At 46.3% G+C, this 27153-nt stretch overlaps 1 protein-coding gene and 1 long non-coding RNA gene across 4 annotated transcripts in view; one reads left to right on the forward strand and one right to left on the reverse strand.

Moving 5' to 3' along the window:
* LOC142248955 (uncharacterized) overlaps positions 1-27153 on the reverse strand; it is a 447867-nt gene that overhangs the window by 199189 nt on the left and 221525 nt on the right. The gene's annotated exons all lie outside the window — the stretch shown is intronic.
* The window catches only part of LOC142249340 (uncharacterized), a 91738-nt gene continuing 71583 nt past the window's right edge, over positions 6999-27153 (forward strand). The window contains exons 1-2 of the mRNA XM_075320966.1: positions 6999-7349; positions 7538-8907. Of these exons, the coding sequence (XP_075177081.1) occupies positions 6999-7349; positions 7538-8907 (1721 nt within the window). The remainder of the gene's footprint in view (positions 7350-7537; positions 8908-27153) is intronic.

Genomic DNA, 27153 nt, shown 5'->3' on the forward strand with positions numbered 1-27153 from the left:
CATGATGTCTGGTGTGGGCGTTCCGAGCGCAGCACACGCGGCGCACATGCGCCGACGGCGGGCTAGGATTGGCTGTTGGACCAGATAGATCTTGGTTGTACGCAACCAATCCGGTCATGTGACCGGGTATTTAAGGTCTTGTACCTGCAGTATAGATCATTCTCCCGGACGAAGCGGTCTACTATAACATTGCGAAACGCGCGTCGGAGGTTTCCAGGCAGTAAGAGACACATCGGTGGGGCTAGTACTTTATGGGTGAGACTTTATTATATATTTTGCCTTGTCGGGCAATAGCCTTTTTACACTCTGCCTAATTTATGGCTGGGACATAGGGCAATATAATGAATTTAACAAGCCAATATGTGCAATAGCCCTGTTCCCTCTATTTACTGCTCCTTATTTATATCTATTCATTTATTTATTTAGAGTGTTATGTATGGTACTCCCCATACACCCCCTGAATTCACACTGATGTGTCTGCCTCTCGTGGGATTAAGATTGGGTTGGTTTTCCATTCCCTATCCCTCCCCCCCTCTTTTCCTTGAACATCTACAGCACCTTGTTTTTAATTGTGTGTGTTTTTTCTATATATTTCTATCTATATTAACTACAACAACCAATAAAATAACTATTTTTACCCTAGCCATTTAATCTCCAGTTCTTTTTGTTGTGTTTCAAAGCAACAGGATACGTAGCACTGCAAGCTTCTGGGGCTGAGTTACCATTTTACAATACACTGGGCTTCTTATCTGACAAATGGACTTTTGAGCTGCTCAAGCATCACACAGGGCCTTTTTAGACAAAGTCAGTCACTCTGCAAAAGTTTAAAGTAGGGCCCTAAATGCTCACATATTGCCCCATCACACTCAACCATTTATGTTGCAATTACATATACCGACTTCAGACTAGTGACAATATTCTGCCCTTCGGCGCTTGTTTCCGGCCTCTTTACATAGAATGAGGAAGACTGATGGGCACAGAGATATCACTAGTAGATAGAGTTGGCAGGACTCGCAGAAAACTGGGATTGGCGGGTCCCTGCTAAATTAAAAAAAAAAAAAATCCAGATCCGGTCCGTAATCTGGTACACATATAAGTCTAAGGGGACCAGGATCCATAAATTAAAAATGTTGGTAGAAGGGATAGGGAGGTAGGAGTGCGCACGGTGTACTCACTGAACATCCGTCATGGCGGCAAAATGCTTCCAGGTCACACATTCCCTTCCGGAGCCGACAATGAATCCTCATTGAATATTCACGACTTTCCCCGCCCACCGACGCTTGTAATTGATTGCAGACAGACGCACCCCCACCCTGAGTGGCAGCGTGGCAGCTGATTGCAACCAATCACAGGCGCCAGGGTGGGTGGGGAAAGCAGTGCAAATGTCTGTGGGTCAGTATTGTGTATAAAAATAAATTAATAAATAAAACAATCAGGGTAGGGGCCCCCATATTCTGATACCAGCACAGATAAAGCCCACGGTTACAGGCTGCAGCCTCCAGCTGTTGGCCTTTATTGTGCACAAACCAAGAGAACCAAGGGAAGCGGTAGTCATGGGTCACAATAGGACCACAAAGTCAATGATATACACAACTTTTTTTGCAAAAATATAGCAAATATTTTATTTATATAAAGTGAACAGCAAAAAAAGTGACAATACAGCAGCAATATCAAAGGTATTAAAAGAACAATGACCAGGCTTAAAGTTGTGTCACTAATGCAAAACACATGGGTCCACATACCATATGGGGAGTGGTATCACAAAGTATGTAAAACATAGGCAGTATCGACTCCCATATGCACAATGTACTAAATGAAGGATTGCCCCACTCATAATAAAATCAAGTTTAGACAGTCCGTGGACACCTCAATGTGTGTCCTAACATGCAGGGCCATAATTCAAGGAAGAAATCCTCAGTGCATAGGGGGTCGGAACATACACTGGTTCATAGGCAGACAGGTGGAAGTATACAACCTCAAGAAAACACTAGTATAATCCCGTCTTAGACTCACCCATAATGGATAGCGTGGAACCCAAGAAAAACGTGCCCCGACGCGCACGTTTCGCTAACTTCTTCAGGGGGCCGTGGAGTAGTGTGTAATAGGCTCAAATGCGTTTAAATAGACCGCTTCCATGACCGGCTTGTTAGCCATTGGTCGCACGCGAGGCGTGAGTCCAGCAAGGGACCGAGTCATCGGGCGCTCCCGGAACTGATGCGAGCACTTCCTGTGTCGTCACACAGAGTGCGCGCGTCACGCCGTATGGAGGCCGGCCGACGCCAGGTATAGCTGGAGTGCCACTGCACGCGCACACCGCCACAGCGGCCATTGAGGAGGTGGGCAACAAAGAGGGCAAAGACAGATAGAAAATACAGCCCAGCAGTATATTGCACAGCCCACACAGCGGAGTGACTATGGAAACAAAAACAGAAATCTCAATCCATATGTACACACGGCTCATATGAATAGGTATAGGGTATAATATGATCCCATAAAGGGCCAAATAAGCGCCGCTGACACAGGTAATGAGATTTCTTAAAACAGCCCACACAAACAGTGGGCGGAACAGAGGCCAACTCCGTCTCTCTATACATCAGGACCATAGAAGGTACAAAATGACCATAACAAAGTGAACAATGTAAGTGAACTACTACAGTTCTACATGGGTCCGGATTTGTATAGATATATGGGCAAACCAATGGTATATAGAAAGTCACTTCCTCAAAGGATTCTCCAATTCTTCCCTTCATGATGTAAATAAGGATAGGAAATAAAAGACAATCGTGCAAACCATCCGTATTAATTCTCATATATCCACAGGATGGCATGTCCAAGTCGAAAACTCATGAAGGGAGAGTCCGTGAAGCGGAACAAATATAGACGCAGTGACCTAGCCTGTAAACAAATAAACAGAAACAAAGAAAGCAGAAAAACAAACACACCAATATTAGTAAAATGTTTTTAAAAAGGACACCGAGGCATACCACTAAGTTTAAAAACTAGACAATCGACCAAATAAAGACTAGAACTGGATTCATAAAAAAGGGGCAAAAGATAATTTTTCGTTGAGTCCACCGGGTACCATCGTACCCAAAGTGACAATCCATCTGCAGTCAAGACGCGCCAACGCCTGCTGGTAGTTGCCGCCCCTTGAGCCCAAATGTAGCTTGTCAATAGCCCATACTCTGAATGATGCAGGATTGCAATCATGATGTATCTTATAGTGTCGGGGGATGGTCCTAAGGGAGCACAAATCATCTACCTCTCTTGCTGCTATGATGTCCCTGACATGCTCACGTGTACGTACACGGAATTGTCGAGTTGTCAGGCCGACATACAGCAGATTACATCCACACTTGGCAAGGTAGATGACATGATCTGTATTGCAAGAGATGTAGTGTCTGATAGTGGGAAAATAGAACGAAGGAAGGAGGGATCCAGCACAAATCCTCGTGGTTAAAAGTAAAAAAACATCCTTTATTTCAAAAATTTAAAAGATCATCAGAGACCCGAAGTAGGGAACATATTTACAGTGGGCGCATAGGCAAACTTTACGCGTTTCGGACTGGGGGGGTAAAAACAACAGAGTCCTTAATCATAAGTGACCTATGCTTAGCTGGAAGCAACTCATATAGGGGAGGAAATGAAATACACACCAGGAAAAAGGGGGCGGAAGTGAAAAAAGTCCATAGGTGGAAGGAACAAACCAAACCACCTGTACCCACTTCAATTAAGAGACAAAAGGACACTCAACATACATGAGATAGATATATAAATATACAACCATATTGTCATATACAAATAGACATCCAAATGTAGAAAAATCTTAGCCAAAAAAATCACATGGGAATAAATGGGTTATAAACAGAAAAGCAAGCCTTCCCTAACCACAGCAAATAAACGAAAATCAATATAAGCTGATAAAAAAATGAACACCATACAACATGATTGTAAGATAAAATCCGACAAAAGGCAAGGTAATTAGTAAGTAGAAAAATATATATATACATATATGCGTATAAATAAATATGAATTATATAAGATGTTGATGATAAAGATGTCAATTTAAATGTCAATCTGAACAAAGGCAAGACCTTATGCATAAAAAATACGGGCATAATAATCCATACTAATATCCCTATGTGGTGATGTAATGCAAATCTAGGAGGGGGGGGGGGGGAGAAACAAAACAAAAGGAAAAAAAAAAAAAAAAAAAAAAAAAAAAAAAAAAAGGGAGAAGGTAAAATGTATATAAGTGAAATACATATAATGTCAATGGCAAAAAAGCCAATCTGAAAGATGACAATATCTCACAAATAAATATGCGGGCTAGATGATTTATGCAGAAATCCTGATGCGATAATGTGCTGTACAGGGTAGGGAGGGGGGGGGGGGGAGAGAGAGGGGGGAGAGGGAGGGGGTATGATGGAGGGAATGGACAGAATAAATAATCAGAAAATATATCTCAAATCGGAACGATAATTCAGACCATGCGGATGTCTGGTATTTAATTTAAGTATCCATTTCGCCTCTGTGTGCAAAAGTGCCTGAAACCAGTCCCCTCCTCGAAATGGCTTGGGAACAAACTCAACGCCAGTAATTGTGAGCGACGAAAAATCCGCTGAATGGTGTTCCATGAAGTGTCGGGTAAGGCCCGACAGGGAACGTTTTTGTGACGGAAGACTATTAGAATTAGTCGGTTCAAAGCAAGATGTTATCCTAGTGTGTTCAGATATCCTGGTTCTCAAAGGTCTGGATGTACAACCGATGTAACTCATGCTACAGATAGAACATGTGGCTTTATACACGACATGAGTAGTGGCACAATTAATAAATGAATTGATCCTATAGTCTGTATTATCAACATTAGTGATGATCTTGGTGTTATTCATAAATTTACATAAACCGCAGCGATTGGAATTACATTTATAAGAACCTGAGACACTAAGCCATGTTTTCTTAGGGTTACGAACTGTGTAAGCGGTCGGTGCTATCATGTTACCGACTGTGCAAGCCCTCTTCGCCACAATATTAACTCCCTTAGAAAGAACAGACCTCAATGTAACATCCTGCTCGAGAAGGGGAAGAAACCGCAAAACCGCATCTCTAATGTGGAAAAAATCCACACTATATGGAGTGGAAAAAGTGATCTTCTCTTTATATGTGGTGGGTTTGATGCGATCTAGTAACAAACTGGAACGGGTCCGATTGTCCACAATGGACGATGCTCTATTGATTGTTTGGTTAGAATAGCCTCTGGTTCTCAATCTGTGTTTAATGTGGGAAGCTTCTTTAGAATAAGCTTGATCGGAGGAACAGAGTCTCTTTGCCCGAAAAAATTCTCCCACAGGAAGGTTGAGTAAAGTGTGGGGGATGTGGCAACTATCCGCATGAAGGGATGTGTTGCCACTAATGGGTTTCCTATAGAGAGTGGAACCGATGGTACCAGTAATGGAGTCGCCAAATAGGCAGATGTCTAAAAAAGGTGCTTGCTGTAAATGAACATTTATAGTAAATTTCAAATTTAGACTATTGTTGTTGAAATACAGACTGAGGGCTTCTGCAAACTCATGAGGTGTGCCTTGGTCACGGGTATTACATATCAATAACTGGTCATCGATATACCTGGCATACCAGGAGACCTGATGTAAGAAAGGGTTGGTATCAATGTGAACATAGTGCTCCTCCCAGTATGCCATATAAATATTGGCCAGGGCACAAGAAAAGCTGGCACCCATTGGGCACCCTGAAATCTGGAGATAATAAGAACCATTGAATTGGAAGTGGTTGTGTCTCAAAAGGAACCCAGTGACCATAAGAATGTATTCCTTAAAATGGTCATCTAAAGAACTGTATTTCTCCAAATGGAAGAAAAGGGCCTGTAAGGCTTTATCATGTGGAATACAGGGGTATAATGAGATCACATCACTAGTAATCCAAAATGAATTTGTGGTCCAATTTATTCTATCCAGATTTTGTAGCAAGCTTTTGGTGTCCCTAATATAGCCAGTTGCACGCTTCATAAGGGGTTGGAGGATGTTGTCCACCCAGTCACTGAGATTGCTGGTTAGGGAACCCGTACTGGCCACAATTGGTCTCAAAGGAGGTGGAAAAATGCCCTTATGTATTTTGGGAAGCCCCTGGAACACCGGGCATATAGGTTTGTCAATGAGGAGATAATCATAGGTTTTTTTATTTATGATGCCCCGGTCAAAACCATGTGTCAATATGTTCTGTAACTTGCCCAGGAAAGCAGTCGAGGGATCACTAGATAAACGCCTGTAAGTAGTGGCATCGTCTAATATGGAGTTTATCTCCCTTTCATAAAGTGAACTGTCCAGTATAACTACTGATCCCCCTTTATCCGCTTTCCGGATCACAATGTACTCATTATTTTTCAGGGACTTAAGAGCCTTTCTCTCTGATATGGATAGATTATCTTGAAATCCAGAGGTAGAAGTTAGGATACGTCTAATCTCCATCTCCATAACATCCTGAAAAGTGTCCATTGCTGGCACTCTGGAGGCCACCGGGTAAAAATGTGGATTACTAGTAGAAAAGGGAGGAGGCTCAGTTAGTACGGGAGATGGATCACCCAAATCCTGAAGATTTGAAATAGCAATCTGTTCTTTAAGATCCAAATGGAGTGGAATGTGAGTGATGTTATCTACTGTCGTCGTTGGGACAAAATCCTCATCCTGAGTCTCTTTATCAGTATTGAAAAAATGTCTCTTAACGGTCAGATTTCTGATAAATTTATTCACATCCTTGATAGTTATAAATAAGCCTTTTTTTTTTTTTTTTTTTTTTTTTTTTCTAATATGGACACCTCCTCCTTTTTGGATAATGAGGAACGCCGCAGAAGGGTGGATACGGTCTTTTCAGAACCAATTGATTCACGTCCTATGTTGAATAATGATCCACATGGAGATAATTTATACACATTCTGGGACTTAGAAAAATTGTCTATACAAAGGTTAAAAACATGGTGGGATTCGATGACCCTGAAAAAATATATTGAGAAAGAGATGGTTCCCAGAGGACTAAGGATTAAAAAATTTCCCACCTTTACTTTCTCGGACAAATTTATAGAGGAGTGGAATGCCATCCTTACATCCTGCTCATTAAAATTAATGGACTTAATTGTGAAAGAAGAATTATCACGTATCTCTGATCTGGACAGTAAGATAAAAGGTGTACATGATCATCTGGTGAAAAATTATGATAAGTCTGATTTTGATAAGCTAAATTCCCGTTTCAAGAGTACAATTGATAAGATTGAATCAGAGATTATGGAACTGAAGCAGGGCAAGTATCATAGGGATATCAGAGACTATGAGTCAAAACAAGTATATACATGGCAAAATGCCAGAAAGAATAAGTCAATCTTGAAAAAACGCCAGCAGAACCTCCATAGCGATAGATCGGTCAATTTTTCCTCAACAGATTTGGATTCCACTGATGGCAGTGTGGGCTCGCATGAATCTGCCAGAGACACTTATATCTCACGGCATACAAAAAACTTGTTGCCCATAAGGAACGTAAACCGCGGAGAGGGGGGAGGAAGCACAGACATTACAGAAGAGAGGTATCCCCTACGCTCCAGGAGGCGCCGATTTTGGAGGATTTAAATAAACCTGTATCCCCTGATATTGCCGTCATTAACCTTTCTGCTTGTTCCCTGGACTCCTCTCAAATTAAAATCTTACAGAAAGGTCTCAATTTCGCTCCTACAAATCGGGCCAACCTTTTTCAAACTATCAAGGATGTGAATAAATTTATCAGAAATCTGACCGTTAAGAGACATTTTTTCAATACTGATAAAGAGACTCAGGATGAGGATTTTGTCCCAACGACGACAGTAGATAACATCACTCACATTCCACTCCATTTGGATCTTAAAGAACAGATTGCTATTTCAAATCTTCAGGATTTGGGTGATCCATCTCCCGTACTAACTGAGCCTCCTCCCTTTTCTACTAGTAATCCACATTTTTACCCGGTGGCCTCCAGAGTGCCAGCAATGGACACTTTTCAGGATGTTATGGAGATGGAGATTAGACGTATCCTAACTTCTACCTCTGGATTTCAAGATAATCTATCCATATCAGAGAGAAAGGCTCTTAAGTCCCTGAAAAATAATGAGTACATTGTGATCCGGAAAGCGGATAAAGGGGGATCAGTAGTTATACTGGACAGTTCACTTTATGAAAGGGAGATAAACTCCATATTAGACGATGCCACTACTTACAGGCGTTTATCTAGTGATCCCTCGACTGCTTTCCTGGGCAAGTTACAGAACATATTGACACATGGTTTTGACCGGGGCATCATAAATAAAAAAACCTATGATTATCTCCTCATTGACAAACCTATATGCCCGGTGTTCCAGGGGCTTCCCAAAATACATAAGGGCATTTTTCCACCTCCTTTGAGACCAATTGTGGCCAGTACGGGTTCCCTAACCAGCAATCTCAGTGACTGGGTGGACAACATCCTCCAACCCCTTATGAAGCGTGCAACTGGCTATATTAGGGACACCAAAAGCTTGCTACAAAATCTGGATAGAATAAATTGGACCACAAATTCATTTTGGATTACTAGTGATGTGATCTCATTATACCCCTGTATTCCACATGATAAAGCCTTACAGGCCCTTTTCTTCCATTTGGAGAAATACAGTTCTTTAGATGACCATTTTAAGGAATACATTCTTATGGTCACTGGGTTCCTTTTGAGACACAACCACTTCCAATTCAATGGTTCTTATTATCTCCAGATTTCAGGGTGCCCAATGGGTGCCAGCTTTTCTTGTGCCCTGGCCAATATTTATATGGCATACTGGGAGGAGCACTATGTTCACATTGATACCAACCCTTTCTTACATCAGGTCTCCTGGTATGCCAGGTATATCGATGACCAGTTATTGATATGTAATACCCGTGACCAAGGCACACCTCATGAGTTTGCAGAAGCCCTCAGTCTGTATTTCAACAACAATAGTCTAAATTTGAAATTTACTATAAATGTTCATTTACAGCAAGCACCTTTTTTAGACATCTGCCTATTTGGCGACTCCATTACTGGTACCATCGGTTCCACTCTCTATAGGAAACCCATTAGTGGCAACACATCCCTTCATGCGGATAGTTGCCACATCCCCCACACTTTACTCAACCTTCCTGTGGGAGAATTTTTTCGGGCAAAGAGACTCTGTTCCTCCGATCAAGCTTATTCTAAAGAAGCTTCCCACATTAAACACAGATTGAGAACCAGAGGCTATTCTAACCAAACAATCAATAGAGCATCGTCCATTGTGGACAATCGGACCCGTTCCAGTTTGTTACTAGATCGCATCAAACCCACCACATATAAAGAGAAGATCACTTTTTCCACTCCATATAGTGTGGATTTTTTCCACATTAGAGATGCGGTTTTGCGGTTTCTTCCCCTTCTCGAGCAGGATGTTACATTGAGGTCTGTTCTTTCTAAGGGAGTTAATATTGTGGCGAAGAGGGCTTGCACAGTCGGTAACATGATAGCACCGACCGCTTACACAGTTCGTAACCCTAAGAAAACATGGCTTAGTGTCTCAGGTTCTTATAAATGTAATTCCAATCGCTGCGGTTTATGTAAATTTATGAATAACACCAAGATCATCACTAATGTTGATAATACAGACTATAGGATCAATTCATTTATTAATTGTGCCACTACTCATGTCGTGTATAAAGCCACATGTTCTATCTGTAGCATGAGTTACATCGGTTGTACATCCAGACCTTTGAGAACCAGGATATCTGAACACACTAGGATAACATCTTGCTTTGAACCGACTAATTCTAATAGTCTTCCGTCACAAAAACGTTCCCTGTCGGGCCTTACCCGACACTTCATGGAACACCATTCAGCGGATTTTTCGTCGCTCACAATTACTGGCGTTGAGTTTGTTCCCAAGCCATTTCGAGGAGGGGACTGGTTTCAGGCACTTTTGCACACAGAGGCGAAATGGATACTTAAATTAAATACCAGACATCCGCATGGTCTGAATTATCGTTCCGATTTGAGATATATTTTCTGATTATTTATTCTGTCCATTCCCTCCATCATACCCCCTCCCTCTCCCCCCTCTCTCTCCCCCCCCCCCCCCTCCCTACCCTGTACAGCACATTATCACATCAGGATTTCTGCATAAATCATCTAGCCCGCATATTTATTTGTGAGATATTGTCATCTTTCAGATTGGCTTTTTTGCCATTGACATTATATGTATTTCACTTATATACATTTTACCTTCTCCCTTTTTTTTTTTTTTTTTTTTTTTTTTTTTTTTCCTTTTGTTTTGTTTCTCCCCCCCCCCCCCTCCTAGATTTGCATTACATCACCACATAGGGATATTAGTATGGATTATTATGCCCGTATTTTTTATGCATAAGGTCTTGCCTTTGTTCAGATTGACATTTAAATTGACATCTTTATCATCAACATCTTATATAATTCATATTTATTTATACGCATATATGTATATATATATTTTTCTACTTACTAATTACCTTGCCTTTTGTCGGATTTTATCTTACAATCATGTTGTATGGTGTTCATTTTTTTATCAGCTTATATTGATTTTCGTTTATTTGCTGTGGTTAGGGAAGGCTTGCTTTTCTGTTTATAACCCATTTATTCCCATGTGATTTTTTTGGCTAAGATTTTTCTACATTTGGATGTCTATTTGTATATGACAATATGGTTGTATATTTATATATCTATCTCATGTATGTTGAGTGTCCTTTTGTCTCTTAATTGAAGTGGGTACAGGTGGTTTGGTTTGTTCCTTCCACCTATGGACTTTTTTCACTTCCGCCCCCTTTTTCCTGGTGTGTATTTCATTTCCTCCCCTATATGAGTTGCTTCCAGCTAAGCATAGGTCACTTATGATTAAGGACTCTGTTGTTTTTACCCCCCCAGTCCGAAACGCGTAAAGTTTGCCTATGCGCCCACTGTAAATATGTTCCCTACTTCGGGTCTCTGATGATCTTTTAAATTTTTGAAATAAAGGATGTTTTTTTACTTTTAACCACGAGGATTTGTGCTGGATCCCTCCTTCCTTCGTTCTATTTTCCCATTACCTTGGCTGGCCTGGACCTTCCAGCGGATCCGTGCACCCAGGAGATCACAGCAGTGGAGTCGGCAGGTGAGCTGAAATACCTTTATTTCACGTTTTAGTGTCTGATAGTGAACTCCCTCTTCCCATCCGCCGATGTGAAGGAAAAGGCTCTTTCAATGTTTCTGCAAGATACACATGAGCCACAAGGGAAACATCCCCATTTTGGTTTCCCGATATTAAAGGGAAGAGTATCCTGGTGTACATAATGACTATGCACCAAGATATCTCGCAGATTTTTTCCCCTCCTTGCTGTCATGAGAGGATGATCAGGAAGGGCTTTTGCTAGTATGGGTTCAGTTTTTAGCACCGACCAGTGCTTATCCATGATACGTCTTATCTCCCCCCACTGGTTATTGAAGGTAGAGATAAATCGAATTGGTCCAGTGGTGGATTCCATTTTATTTGATGTAGATAGAAGTTTGTGTCTGGAGGCGGCTTTGGCCCTGGAGTAGCCCTGCTTAATGCTACGCGCGCTATATCCTCTGCTCCTGAAACGCTGGGAAAGGTCCTTAGCCTGTGCATCAAATAGTTGATCAGAGGAACATATCCTCTTAATCCTCAAAAATTGACCCACAGGGATCGCCCTAATTGTTGAGGGTAGATGAGAGGATGATGCATGTAACAGGCTATTCACTGACGTCTCCTTGCGGAAGACGTCAGTGTGGAAGGATCTATCGGATTGAACAAAGATCTTAATGTCCAAAAAGTCCATGGTCTCTTTGTAACTCCAATATTCTGCCCTTCGGCGCTTGTTTCCGGCCTCTTTACATAGAATGAGGAAGACTGATGGGCACAGAGATATCACTAGTAGATAGAGTTGGTAGGACTCGCAGAAAACTGGGATTGGCGGGTCCCTGCTAAATTAAAAAAAAAAAATCCAGATCCGGTCCGTAATCTGGTACACATATAAGTCTAAGGGGACCAGGATCCATAAATTAAAAATGTTGGTAGAAGGGTTAGGGAGGTAGGAGTGCGCACGGTGTACTCACTGAACATCCGTCATGGCGGCAAAATGCTTCCAGGTCACACATTCCCTTCCGGAGCCGACAATGAATCCTCATTGAATATTCACGACTTTCCCCGCCCACCGACGCCTGTAATTGATTGCAGACAGACGCACCCCCACCCTGAGTGGCAGCGTGGCAGCTTATTGCAACCAATCACAGGCGCCAGGGTGGGTGGGGAAAGCAGTGCTAATGTCTGTAGGTCAGTATTGTGTATAAAATAAATTAATAAATAAAACAATCAGGGTAGGGGCCCCCATATTCTGATACCAGCACAGATAAAGCCCACGGTTACAGGCTGCAGCCTCCAGCTGTTGGCCTTTATCGTGGCTGTGTATCAAAATAAGGTTGGAGTCAAACTTGTGAGGGACTCTCAAGAGTCTTGCATCACATGGCACAACCTGACGTTCTCCTGACACGAGCGTGCAGCTGCATAGAAATACACGCAGCCGACCTGCTCCTGTGAGGAGATTGTGCGGCTGGGCCGGTTGATGCGATCCAAGACTCTTGAGAGTCCCTCACAAGTCTGACTCCAGCCTTATTTTGATACACAGCCAAGATAAAGCCCGACAGCTGGAGGCTGCAGCCTGTAACCATGGGCTGACTCCGGCCTAAGAGGAACCGCATGCGTTTTTTTTTAATTATTTAAATAATAAATAAATAAATAATAAATAAATCTTGATACCTAGCCAAGATAAAGCCCGGCAGCTGGGGGCTGGTATTCTCAGGCTGGAGAGACCCAGCTAAAAGTATCAGCCTGCAGCTGAATTGTCACATCCATTAGATGTGACAAGCTTGGTGCTTTACCCTGCTCTTTCCGATTGCCCTGGTGCGTTGGCAATGAGGGTAATAAGGGGTTAATAACAGCGCACAGCTGCTACTAAACCCTAGATTAGTGATGGCACAGGTGTCTATGAGACACCCGCATCAATCTGTAAGTGAAAGTAAATAAACACAAACACCGAAAAAATACTTTATTTGAAATAAAATACAAAAAAAAACCCATCTTTCACCACTTTATTAACCCCAACACATCCCACGATGATTCCAGCTCTGCTACATCTCACAGCGAGCAGCCATAGAACATGACTGCCCACTGTGAGCTCCAGAGAATGAATGAGCTGTGATGAGCAATGACTTCAGGCAGAAGCCATCACACAGGCTGGGGGCGCGTCTGACTGCAACCAATCACAGAAGCCAGGCCGGCCGGTGAGCAGTGCATATGACATGAGCAATAATAAGCGGCCCAGAGAGGACGCAGGAGCAGTGTAAAACCGGGTCAGATCCTCGGTAAGTATGAAGCACTCGCTTCATTCTTATTTTCTTTATTTTTTTCCCTTAGTTTTATAATTTCTCGAGTGCCAGAATTGGATCAAACACCCGGAATCCCACCCCCGGATCTGGCACCCGGGCAACTTTGAAGCCACGTGAATCCAGACTTTTACAGTCCAGGTCCACCCATCCCTACTAGAAGATCAGTCTGTCCCCTACAGTATCATGTTATCGGCACTTCTGTAGTTTGCAGCGGGCGATGTCCTGCTGAGAAGTGAGAGGAGAGAGTGAGGGTGGACGTGAGGAGATGCACTGACTTGGAGTGAACAGCAACCTGGTGCCCAGGAGGGTAGTTGCCGGTGGAGTACGGTGGAGTACTCCTTGAAGTATGCACCAACGGGGTACAGAACCCTAGATCAGGCAGAAGCTCCAGGCAGGCCTGATATCACCTGCACAGCAAGGGGACCATCAAGGATCTCACTGACCTTAAAAATATGAGACTCAGTAGCAAAGGGAGAACCGGGGACAGGACCAGCAGAGACTCCAACCCCACAGGGTTCATGCTACCATCATACGGACAGCAGTGGAAAAACCACCGGATGGGGACCCCCAGTTGCTCTACGCCACAGGGACCCACCAACCAGAGACGGGTGCAGGGGAAGAAGGTACCAGATTACTACACTGGCACTGGGACAAAGGGGACCTGAAGGTGAAACTAGCCGAGCTCGGGTGACCAGTTACCACCAGAAAGTGAGTAAATCACCAGTTGCACTGAACCCTTTGTGCGGACTACCTTCTTCTGACACCCGTCATTACACCTACCCTCTGGGGCCCGGACCTGCTTGCGGAGGACTAACATCCAGGCTGCCATTAACACCAGCCCCAGTAGTGGACATTGTGCAGCGGCGGCTTCATCTACATAGCTGCAACACCGCAAGTGGCGTCAAGTGTGAACACTAATCTAATCCCTTGTAAATATTCCCCTTTACAAAAAGGGCCCAGGGCACAGAACCGGGCAACGGCCACCAAAGTGACATTCCCAGATATACACCGCACGGGACCGAGTATCCCATAACCCTGGGCGTCACATATATGTGCCTATTATGTGTGTAATGAGAATATTTGAGTATATTCAAAACTAAAGTTTGCTATGGGGACTATAGTTTCCCATTGCTTCTCTTTTATTTTCCTGATCCATAGAGGTCTCGATATGAGAAACGATTTCTGAAAGTGCAGTTATTCCTGATATAAAGCAAATAACCTTTGTTACCTGAAATATGTCCTGAGAAATGTATCCTCTTGTCTACAGTATATGAAGTTTAACCTATATGCAGCGATGGACAGGACGGAGCAGGGTGAAGACTAAGGGGTACTTTGCATGTTGCGACATTGCTAGCATCGGCTAGTGATGACCAGCGCGATAGCACCCGCCCCCGTCGCACATGCGATATCTTTTGATTGCTGCCGTAGCGAACATTATCGCTACGGCAGCTTCACATGCACATACCTGGTCGGCGATGTGGCTGTGACCGCCGAACAATCCCTCCTTCAAAGGGTAGGTGCGTTCGGCGTCACCGCGACGTCGCTAAGCGGCCGGCCAATAGAAGCGGAGGGGCGGAGATGAGCGGGACGTAACATCCCGCCCACCTTCTTCCTTCCGCATTGCTGGTGGACGCAGGTAAGGAGATGTTTGTCGTTCCAGCGGCTTCACACACAGCGATGTGTGACGCCGCTGCAGCGACAAACAACATCGTACGTGGAGCAGGAGCGACATTATGCAAATGAACGACGTGACACAGATCAGCGATTTATGACTGTTTCACGCTCGTTCATCGTCGCTCCTAGGATTTACACATTGCGATGTCGCTACCGGCGCCGGATGTGCGTCACAACAACCAAGACCCCGACGATATTTCGGTAGCAATGTCGCAACATGCAAAGTACCCCTTAAGACTTCAAGAAAAACCATTAGCCACAAATTAATGCAACCAAATTAATTATCAAAGGGAGGTGTTTATCACATACCGCACTGCATTCTTATAAGGAACAGTGTAACATTCATCATTGCAGTACATTAATATATGCTGTAATCTATTTATAATCTAACTTTCCAGTTCAAATTAAAATCAGCTTTTTAGCTGGACCAAACACACATCAGCATTGCCAAAGTATGTGGAAGACCTAGAAATGAGGGACAGGTACAAATACAGGAATTCCATGGCATAACATCCTCCTCTCAGTCCATGACAAACACAAACATATTGTGCTGCTATGCCCACACAGTTTTATCCTTAGGGGTACTTTGCACACTACGACATCGCAAGCCGATTGTAGCGATGCCGAGCGCGATAGTCCCCGCCCCCGTCGCACATGCGATCTCTTGTGATAGCTGCCGTAGCGAACATTATCGCTACGGCAGCTTCGCACGCACTTACCTGCCCTGCGACGTCGCTCTGGCCGGCGACCCGCCTCCTTCCTAAGGGGGCGGGTCATGCGGCGTCACAGCGTCGTCACACGGCAGGCGGCCAATAGAAGCGGAGGGGCGGAGATGAGCGGAACGTAAACATCCTGCCCACCTTCTTCCTTCCCCATTGCAGCCGGGACGCAGGTAAGGAGATGTTACTCGCTCCTGCGGCTTCATACACAGCGATGTGTGCTGCCGCAGGAATGAGGAACAACATCGTACCTGTACCTGTCGCTGCAGGAAATGCCCGACACTACACCGATCATACAATTTCGACACTTTTGCGCTCGTTAATCGTAGTAAAAACGATTCACATACTCCGATGTCGACAACGATGCCGGATGTGCGTCACTTTCGATTTGACCCCACCGACATCGCAGCTGCGATGTCGTAGTGTGCAAAGTACCCCTTAAGCCCCCAACACACGCTTCAATATATCTCACAATCCGTCGCTGGGGTCAAGTTTTAAGTGACGCACATCCGGCATCGTTTGTGAGGTGTCTGCGTGTGACATCTACGTGAAGCTGAAAAGCTGCGTTCTGAAGCGCCTCACAATGTCTGTCATTCACTAATCTCTGTCAGTCGGTCACTATCTCTGTCCCTCACTGTCTGTCCATGTCAGTCTATCCCCCTCTCTCATACTCACCGATCCCCGGCGCGGCGCTGCACGGCGTTCACACTGCTCCGGCGGCTTTTACTGTTTTGAAAAAGCCAGCCGCCCATTAAACAATCTCGTATTCCCTGCTTTCCCCACCCACCGGTGCCTATGATTGGTTACAGTGAGACATGCCCCCACGCTGAGTGACAGGTGTCACACTGCACCCAATCACAGCAGCCGGTGGGCGTGTCTATACGGTGTAGTGAAATAAATAATTAAATAATTTAAAAAAACGGCGTGCGGTCCCCCCTAATTTTAAAACCAGCCAGATAAAGCCATACGGCTGAAGGCTGGTATTCTCAGGATGGTGAGCTCCACGTTATGGGGAGCCCCCCAGCCTAACAATATCAGTCAGCAGCCGCCCAGAATTGCCGCATACATTATATGCGACAGTTCTGGAACTGTACCCGGCTCTTCCCGATTTGCCCTGGTGCGTTGGCAAATCGGGGTAATAAGGAGTTATTGGCAGCCCATAGCTGCCAATAAGTCCTAGATTAATCATGTCAGGCGTCTATGAGACACCTTCCATGATTAATCTGTAAATTACAGTAAATAAACACACACACACCCGAAAAACCCTTTATTAGAAATAAAAAACACAAACATATACCCTGGTTCACCACTTTAATCAGCCCCAAAAAGCCCTCCATGTCCGGCGTAATCCAGGATGGTCCAGCGTCGCTTCCAGCTCTGCTGCATGGAGGTGACCGGAGCTGCAGCAGACATCGCCGCTCCTGTCACCTCCACACAGCAACTGAAGACAGCCGCGCGATCGGCTGAGCTGTCAGTGAGGTTACCCGCTGTCACTGGATCCAGCGGTGGCCGCGGGTAACCTCAGTGACAGCTCAGCTGATCGCGCTACTCACCTCAGTTGCTGCGTGGAGGTGAGAGGAGCGACGGTGAGTAGCGCGATCAGCTGAGCTGTCACTGAGGTTACCCGCGGCCACCGCTGGATCCAGTGACAGCGGGTAACCTCACTGACAGCTCAGCCGATCGCGCGGCTGTCTTCAGTTGCTGTGTGGAGGTGACAGGAGCGGCGATGTCTGCTGCAGCTCCGGTCACCTCCATGCAGCAGAGCTGGAAGCGACGCTGGACCATCCTGGATTACGCCGGACATGGAGGGCTTTTTGGGGCTGATTAAAGTGGTGAACCAGGGTATATGTTTGTGTTTTTTATTTCTAATAAAGGGTTTTTCGGGTGTGTGTGTGTTTATTTACTGTAATTTACAGATTAATCATGGAAGGTGTCTCATAGACGCCTGACATGATTAATCTAGGACTTATTGGCAGCTATGGGCTGCCAATAACTCCTTATTACCCCGATTTGCCAACGCACCAGGGCAAATCGGGAAGAGCCGGGTACAGTCCCAGAACTGTCGCATATAATGTATGCGGCAAATCTGGGCGGCTGTTGGCTGATATTGTTAGGCTGGGGGGCTCCCCATAACGTGGAGCTCCCCATCCTGAGAATACCAGCCTTCAGCCGTATGGCTTTATCTGGCTGGTTTTAAAATTGGGGGGGGGGTGAAGTTCACCCGAGTTCATTCTTTTTTTATCGTGCGGCTCTGTCTATGTCTGCGGTTATCTGCCATTCAGCTCTGCTACATGGCTGTCTGTGTCTGCTGTCAGCGGCCATGTAGCAGAGCTGAATGGCAGATGACATCGTAAAAACGCATCCCTACACATTACACACGCTTGGCAAGTCAATAAATAAAAAAAAAAAAAAAAGGTGCCCAATGCATACGTCACAGAACACATGATCTAAAGGAACGCGCACAAAATTGATCAATTTAACCTAGGCTACTAACGCACGTGTGACAGCAAATGAACGACCTACGTGCAATCTCATAAGATCCCGTATGCAACCTGGGCGTGTCACATCGCAAATGCGATTGTACAACTAATTGCAACATGTAAAGCAGGCTTTAGGGTATGTGCAAATGATGACTTAGTTCCAATAGAGAAACCTCCAAGGGAAAGTCACTTCAGGAAAAAGCCGTCGGTCTTCGATTACTTTGCTGGCGGTTTTGCCATATTTTCCTGTGTTTGTAACTATAGACAGTAGGTGGAAGAATGAACAGTTTCCACTTTTAATTGCTTCAGAGTTTGGAAACTCGTTCTCTATTGTTAAAAGAACAGTGAAATGGAAGAAATAACAAAAGACTCATCATATACCCAGCGGTGTTGTTTTTACCTACAACCTGTCTCTTCCATTCATCTCTGACCTAGTCTCCCGGTACCTACCTGCACGCAACCAATGATCTTCACAAGATCTCCTTCTCTACTCCCCGCTTATCTCCTCTTCCCACAATCGCATACAAGATTTCTCTCGGTCCTCCCGCATACTCTGGAACTCTCTGCCACAACATATAAGGCTTCTCAGCCACCGTGGAAACCTTCAAAAGGAACCTGAAGATCCACCTTTTCCGACAAGCCTACAACCATCACACAACCATCTCTGTCCTCACCTACTTTATCCTCAACTTCTTCCTTGAAGACCGTGAGCCCTCGTGGGCAAGGTCCTCTCTCCTCCTGTACCAGTCTATGCCTAGAAATGTTCACGATTATTGAACTTGTCTATGTATACCCCTTTTTCGCATGTAAAGTGTCATGGAATAAATGGCACTATAATAATATATAATAATGATTTTGTATACTTTTTTCGGCAGTTCTGAGATGCTTTTCCAAGTGGAATCTGCCATAAAAAGACGTGCACTTATCCTTACCCAGCTGGATGTATAAGATCTGTTCATTATTCAAGGAAAAAGAGCTCAGAATTTGTTATAAAATCTTCATCATCTTCCAAGGTCTCCTGGTCACAGTGTTTGCACAGTCTACTCTCCCAGGTCTCTGACTGTTCTGCTTTATTTGGACTAGACTGTGGGTGCTCAGTCTAAACTGGCAGAAAAACTGTCAGTCTCTATATATTTTATCTATAGATATGAGGCTAGTCTGTACTTTTCTGTGCACTTTAGAAAATATTACCTGGATTGACTTTAGATGCTTTTGTGTAACAAGATTCTATTATGATGAGAAGTAGATATTGGGTAGAGAATGACAGCACTCTTTCCAGGGAATATACTCAGCTAAGAACATGTAGAGTTTGAGGTACTCCGGTGGACGTGGAGTTAAATGCTTACAAAATACCAGGTGACACACATTGGATGAAATAAGTATTGAATATGTCACTAATTTTTAAAGTAAATATATTTCTTAAGGTGCTATTGACATAATTTTTTTTTACCAGATGTCAGAAAAAAGAAAGAAAGAGAGGGCGCTCCTCTGTTCAAAAGTTAACTTTCAAATGAGAAAGGTGTGTTTTTATACACTCACCTAAGGATGTTGTACTCCAGGTATAACGCTGTCAAATAGTGCTGGCAGAGGATTCTTAAGCACCCCGTTATTCACCGTCACAGATCCTGTTCCGACGTCCCCGCAGTAGCTCCTGTCTGTGCTGCCGCTCACACTGGTAATGTCCGAGAACACGTGTGATCACCGCGCTCTCAGACCGGCGTCATACTGCAGTTCCTGCTCTGGGCCGGAGGATTCCCGTGATTGTCGGTGCCGGTGTCAGACCAATCCAGTGGTGAAGCGTCAATGAAATCAGTTACTCCCGTTGTGGCTGCAGCAACCCCGTGAGCTCCCAAAGGGAGATGCAACAAGAAGTTCAGGGAGAAGAAAAAAGTTCACGATACTGGGTAGGCGCTGCTCAAAGAGGAAAAAAATGATTTTTTTGCTTTTTTGATAAGCCACAATGCATTTCGGGGGCATATATCCGCCCCCTTCCTCAGGTAGCATAAAACAAAGATAAAATGTACATTTTATATATATATATATATATATATATATATATAAAAAAAAACAAATTGCAATGATGGATAAATCCTCCCCTGAAATTAAAATTTAATTGAGGGTTAATTATGGGAAGGGTAAATCAACTATTGCAATTATTGCAATTGTTTTTTTGTATATATGTATATATATATATATATATATATATATATATATATGTTACGTCCGGGAGGTGGATTCACTGGGCCATGCACCGGACTCCCCCAGTGAGTCAACCCAGAGCTAACCCCTTTACAGGGACTGTCCGATCACCCCACCAGAGGGCCTTGATGCACGGTCGCTAGAACACTAGGGGTACGGGATAAGAGTCCTTCAGGGATCTGTATAGGAATGTCTTTGAGTCCAACGGGCACTGTAGGCAGGACAGATGACAGAACCGGATGTAGGTGCCGGGTAGGAACAGCAGATGGGGTCCGGGTCCAGCGAGACGTGCAGACTGAAGCTTCCAGGTAAAGTCCAGTTGACGGGTTGAGGCTGACGGGAGACGGCTGGATCCTCAGCAAACAGTCACCGGGACACCTCCTTGGTAATCGGCTCTCTGGGACCAGGTCACGACGGCAGACGGGCTCTGCGGAGGAGACAGGGTTAATCTGGGTACAAGACGCAGAGGGACCTGAACACCTAGCTATGGGAACATGTTGATCAAACACCGCCCACATGGAAAGGAAGTCCTAATATACCCTGTACCTGTAATTGACCATATCCTGTTTCCGGGACGCTGGCCCTTTAAGAAGAGGTGAGTGAACGCGCGCGCGCCCTAATGTGCATGCGTGAGGCTCGCGTGCCGGAGACCAGGGCAGGAAGCGGTGCAGGAGATGCAGGGGTCCTGGGTCGCAGGGAAACGCCAGGACCAGCGGGCAGGGGGCACGGAGGACGCAGAGGAGGGAGAGTGAGGAGGGCAGCCGCGGGCAAAAGAACCTGGGAACCGGAGCGGTGAGTGACAGGCGGCGCCGGGACCCGGGGAGCGTGACAGTACCTCCTCCCTCACGCCCCCTCCCCGAAACTGGGACAAGAAGTCGCGTATAAGAGGAGTGTCAACGTTCTCCCGGGGTTCCCAGGACCGGTCCTCGGGACCGTAGCCCTCCCAATCAACAAGGAAGAACTGCTTACCACGCACGGTCTTCATGGCCACTATATCTCTTACCGCATACACATCGTCGTCAGCAATAGGAGGAGGAGGAGTACCGGCATCAGAGGAGAAGGTACCAAGGACGACTGGCTTGAGCAAGGAGACGTGGAAGGAGTTCGGGATCCGCATCGTGGCTGGGAGCTGCAGTTGGTATGAGACCTCGTTGATCCGTTTGACGACCTTGAAAGGACCGATGTACCGCGGACCCAGCTCGTAAGAAGGAATCTTCAACCGGATGTATTTGGAGGAAAGCCATACCAAATTCCCAGGAGAGAAGTGAGGAGGGTCAAGGCGTCTCTTGTCCGCATGTTTTTTCATCTGGGCGGAAGCACGTTCAAGGGAGGTTTTAACAGTACGCCATATATTGGAGAAGTCTTTGGACAGGGCATCTGCAGCGGGAACATCAGAAGTCGAGTATACCGGTAAGGGAACGGAAGGCTGAAGACCGTAGACAACATAGAAGGGAGAGCTGGAGGAGGATTCACTGACGTGATGATTATGGGAGAACTCAGCCCAAGGGAGAAGCGTGGACCAGTCGTCATGATGGACGTTGACGTAGTGTCGAAGGAAGGAAGTCAGGACCTGGTTGGCACGTTCCACTTGGCCATTCGACTGGGGATGGTAGGCCGAGGAAAAGTCCAGAGACACTCCCAGATGTTCACAGAGCGTCCTCCAGAAGCGCGAGGTGAACTGAGTTCCGCTGTCAGACACTATATGCAAGGGAAAGCCGTGCAGCCGGAAGATATGCTGAATGAAGGCATCAGCGAGCTCCTGGGCAGAGGGCAGTCCGACCATGGGGACGAAATGTGCCATCTTCGAGAAACGATCCACCACGTCCCAGATAACCGTATGTCCAGAGGACAAAGGCAAGTCCGTGATAAACTCCATGGCAATGTGTTGCCATGGAACGGAGGGAATCGGCAGAGGCAGGAGACGGCCATAGGGCAAGTGCTTGGGCGTCTTGTTCCTGGCACAGGATGGTCAAGCGGAGACAAAGGAGATGACATCCTTACGGAGGGACGGCCACCAATAGTGACGGACGATAGTACTCCACGTTTTCTTCTGACCGGCAAGTCCGGCCACCTTCGAAGAATGCCCCCATTGAAGGACTTTAGTTCTGTCATTCTCCGTGACGAAAGTCTTCCCAGGGGGTATCTGTGCCAGAGTGACGGGAGCCACCGGAATAACATTACTGGGACAGATGATGGACTGGTTTGTCTCTTCTTCTTGTTCTACCGGAACAAAGAACCGGGACGACGCATCAGCCCGCACGTTCCTGTCCGTGGGCCGGAAATGGAGTTGGAAGTCAAACCGGTCAAAGGACAGAGACCAATGGGCTTGTCGCGGGTTCAATCTTCGCGTAGATCGCAGATACTCTAGGTTCTTATGGTCGATGTAAATGATAACCGGTTATACCGCACCCTTCAAGAGATAACACCATTCCTCCAAAGCCAGCTTGACAGCCAGGAGCTCTCGATCGCTAATGGTATAGTTGCGTTCGGGTGCCGAGAAGATTTTGGAGAAGAAGCCGCAGGTGACCATCTTCCCGGTGGATGACCTCCGTATGAGTGCGGCCCCAGCCCCTGAGGAGGAGGCATCCACCTCCAAGGTGAACTGTCGGTTCAACCCTGGTCTGTGGAGAACGGGAGAGGAGGCAAACGCCCGCTTTAGGGAACAAAAAGCGGCGTCGACCTCAGGTGACCAGTCTTTCGGTTTGGCCCCCTACTTGGTCAAAGCGGAGAGAGGCGCCATCAGAGCAGAGAAGTGAGGGATGAACTGGCGATAATAATTGGCGAAGCCTAGGAAACGGATGGCTTTTAGTCCAGAAGGAGGGGGCCACTTAAGGATAGAAGACACCTTCTCGGGATCCATCTGCAGGCCTGTGTCGGAGATCATGTAACCCAGAAAGGGAAGGGACGTCTGTTCAAACACACATTTTTTGTACTTAGCGTACAGGCGGTTCTCCCTAAGCCTTTGAAGAACGAGTCGTACGTTCCTTCTGTGGGTCGGCAAGTCCGGGGAATAGACCAGGATATCGTCCAGCTATACGACCACACAGACATAGAGAAGGTCCCTGAACACGTCATTCACCAGTTCCTGGAAGACAGCCGGGGCGTTACAGAGACCAAAGGGCATCACACAGAATTCATAATGCCCGTCATGGGTGTTGAATGCAGTCTTCCATTCGTCTCCCGGGCGAATACAGATCAGGTTGTAAGCTCCGCGAAGATCTAGCTTAGTGAAGATACGGTTCCCCCTGAGCCGATCGAATAGCTCTGGGATCAGAGGTAGAGGATACTTGTTTTTCACGGTGATCTGGTTCAAGACCCGGTAGTCGATGCAGGGGCGTAAGTCACCTTCTTTCTTCTTGACGAAGAAGAAGCCTGATCCAGCAGGAGACGAGGGATCTCCTGATAAACCCCCTTGCCCGGTTGTCTGCAATGTAGGCTGACATGGCCTGGGTTTCAGCAGGGGACAAGGGATAGATCCGTCCACGAGGAGGAGTAGTTCCAGGCAGCAAGTCAATGGCACAGTCGTAGGGTCGATGTGGCGGTAATACCTCTGCCTCCTTCTTCTCAAAAACGTCCATGAAAGACCAATATGCGGAAGGCAGTCCCGGTAGGGACTCCGGTGCCGGAGACTGACGGATGGGTCGTATGGACTGCAGAAAGTTCTCATGACAAGACGGGCCCCAACGTGTAATCTCTCCAGAGCGCCAGCTGACGACAGGTTCATGTACTCGTAACCAGGATAGGCCCAGCAGGAGTGCGTGGGCCAGTTTCGGGAGGACATATAGAGTAATCTTTTCGGTATGCAGAGCACAAATACGGAGTTCCACGGGTTTGGTGATAAACAACATGGAGTCGGATAGGGGTTTCCCATCCACAGAAGCAATCACAAGGGGTTTTGCAAGCGGGACGATAGGTACCTGGTACTTGTCCACCGTAGCCTGTTGGATGAAGTTGTCCGTTGCCCCCGAATCAAGATACGCCTCTGCCGTGAACCAGGTCTCCTCCGTCGTCACTTGGACGGTCCATCTAACTGGGTCTGAGAGGGTTCCGGTACCTAGGGTGGTTTTATCTCCTCTTTCTGTTGCTATTTTTTGATATTTATTAGTGTAGGGACCCACAAGCATGAGGATCCGTGATGAGGATTGTGGACTTATGTACATTGGCCAATTTACTAACTAATACCTCATATATATTTGAAATATATTTTTTGCACCTTTTTTTAACACGGGGTGCAGCCGGGCCTCTTAATACGGCCGTGCATAGTGGAGTCTCTGTCCCTTGTGTGCTGCAGTGAGTAGTGTCCGGGTAACTCGCCTAACCTAATAGTAAGGGCGTGATAATAGGTTGCTGGCAGGATACGATGCGCATACGAGTGTGAACAGTGCCCTATGCGCGCCACTAGTGTGCAATTTACCTTGCACCTGTGAAGTGTCCATCATGTTGAGAGGTTTGTCTGCATCCTGTTGGTGCATTAGATGTGTTGGCCTGGGCTAACTGGACTGGTTGCCCTCTTTTTTGCTGCGAGTATATTACATTTTTGGAGGAGTTTTTATCTCCTCTTTCTGTTGCTATTTTTTGATATTTATTAGTGTAGGGACCCACAAGCATGAGGATCCGTGATGAGGATTGTGGACTAATGTACATTGGCCAATTTACTAACTAATACCTCATATGTATTTGAAATATATTTTTTGCACCTTTTTTTAACACGGGGTGCAGCCGGGCCTCTTAATACGGCCGTGCATAGTGGAGTCTCTGTCCCTTGTGTGCTGCAGTGAGTAGTGTCCGGGTAACCCGCCTAACCTAATAATAAGGGCGTGATAATAGGTTGCTGGCAGGATACCATGCGCATACGAGTGTGAACAGTGCCCTATGCGCGCCACTAGTGTGCAATTTACCTTGCACCTGTGAAGTGTCCATCATGTTGAGAGTTTTGTCTGCATCCTGTTGGTGCATTAGATGTGTTGGCCTGGGCTAACTGGACTGGTTGCCCTCTTTTTTGCTGCGAGTATAGAAGATACGGTTCCCCCTGAGCCGATCGAATAGCTCTGGGATCAGAGGTAGAGGATACTTGTTTTTCACGGTGATCTGGTTCAAGCCCCGGTAGTCGATGCAGGGGCGTAAGTCACCTTCTTTCTTCTTGACGAAGAAGAAGCCTGCTCCAGCAGGAGACGAGGGATCTCCTGATAAACCCCCTTGCCCGGTTGTCTGCAATGTAGGCTGACATGGCCTGGGTTTCAGCAGGGGACAAGGGATAGATCCGTACACGAGGAGGAGTAGTTCCAGGCAGCAAGTCAATGGCACAGTCGTAGGGTCGATGTGGCGGTAATACCTCTGCCTCCTTCTTGTCAAAAACGTCCATGAAAGACCAACATGCGGAAGGCAGTCCCGGTAGGGACTCCAGTGCCGGAGACTGACGGATGGGTCGTATGGACTGCAGAAAGTTCTCATGACAAGACGGGCCCAAACGTGTAATCTCTCCAGAGCGCCAGCTGACGACAGGTTCATGTACTCGTAACCAGGATAGGCCCAGCAGGAGTGCGTGGGCCAGTTTCGGGAGAACATATAGAGCAATCTTTTCGGTATGCAGAGCACAAATACGGAGTTCCACGGGTTTGGTGATAAACAACATGGAGTCGGATAGGGGTTTCCCATCCACAGAAGCAATCACAAGGGGTTTTGCAAGCGGGACGATAGGTACCTGGTACTTGTCCACCGTAGCCTGTTGGATGAAGTTGTCCGCTGCCCCCGAATCAAGATACGCCTCTGCCGTGAACCAGGTCTCCTCCGTCGTCACTTGGACGGTCCATCTAACTGGGTCTGAGAGGGTTCCGGTACCTAGGGTGGCCTCTCCTATCAACCCTAGGATTTGGAGTTTCCCGGCTTCTCGGGGCAGGAACGAAGCAGGTGGGTACCTCTTCCACAGTAGAAACACAGACCCTTGGCGCACCGTTCTGCTCAGCGTTGCTCGGTTTGTCCCAGTAGATCTATTTGCATGGGTTCGTGAGGAGAGGTGCCGCCGGACGGCACTGACTGAGGGGCGGTGGACCTCTGCGGAGGGGAGATGTGACGTGTTGGTCGCCTCTCCCGGGATACTTCCTTGGACCGTTCCTGGAAACGGAGATCAATCCGGGTTGCAAGAGAGACCAGAGCATCCAGGGTAGGAGGAACGTCACGACCGGCCAACTCGTCCTTAATGTGGCCGGAGAGCCCCTCCCAGAAGGCTGCTGCCAATGCCTCGTTGTTCCACCCTAGCTCAGAGGCAAGCGTACGGAACTGGATGGCGTACTGGCCAACCATTAAAGTCCCTTGGCGTAACCGGAGGAGTGAAGAGGTGGCCGAGGAGGTGCGTCCAGGTTCATCAAATGTGTTACGGAAGGCCTCCAGGAATCCCCAGATGTCGGTAATAACAGGATCTTCTTTCTCCCACAAGGGATTTATCCAGGCCAATGCTTCACCCTCCAGATGGGACATCATAAAGGCCACCTTTGCTTGATCAGAGGCAAAGAGGTGTGGAAGCAACTTGAAATGCAGCGAGCATTGATTTAGAAAACCTCTACAGGTCTTGGGGTCACCGGGACACCTCCTGGGTAATCGGC

Source organism: Anomaloglossus baeobatrachus, chromosome 8 (assembly GCF_048569485.1).
Source record: "Anomaloglossus baeobatrachus isolate aAnoBae1 chromosome 8, aAnoBae1.hap1, whole genome shotgun sequence".
NCBI lineage: Eukaryota > Metazoa > Chordata > Amphibia > Anura > Aromobatidae > Anomaloglossus > Anomaloglossus baeobatrachus.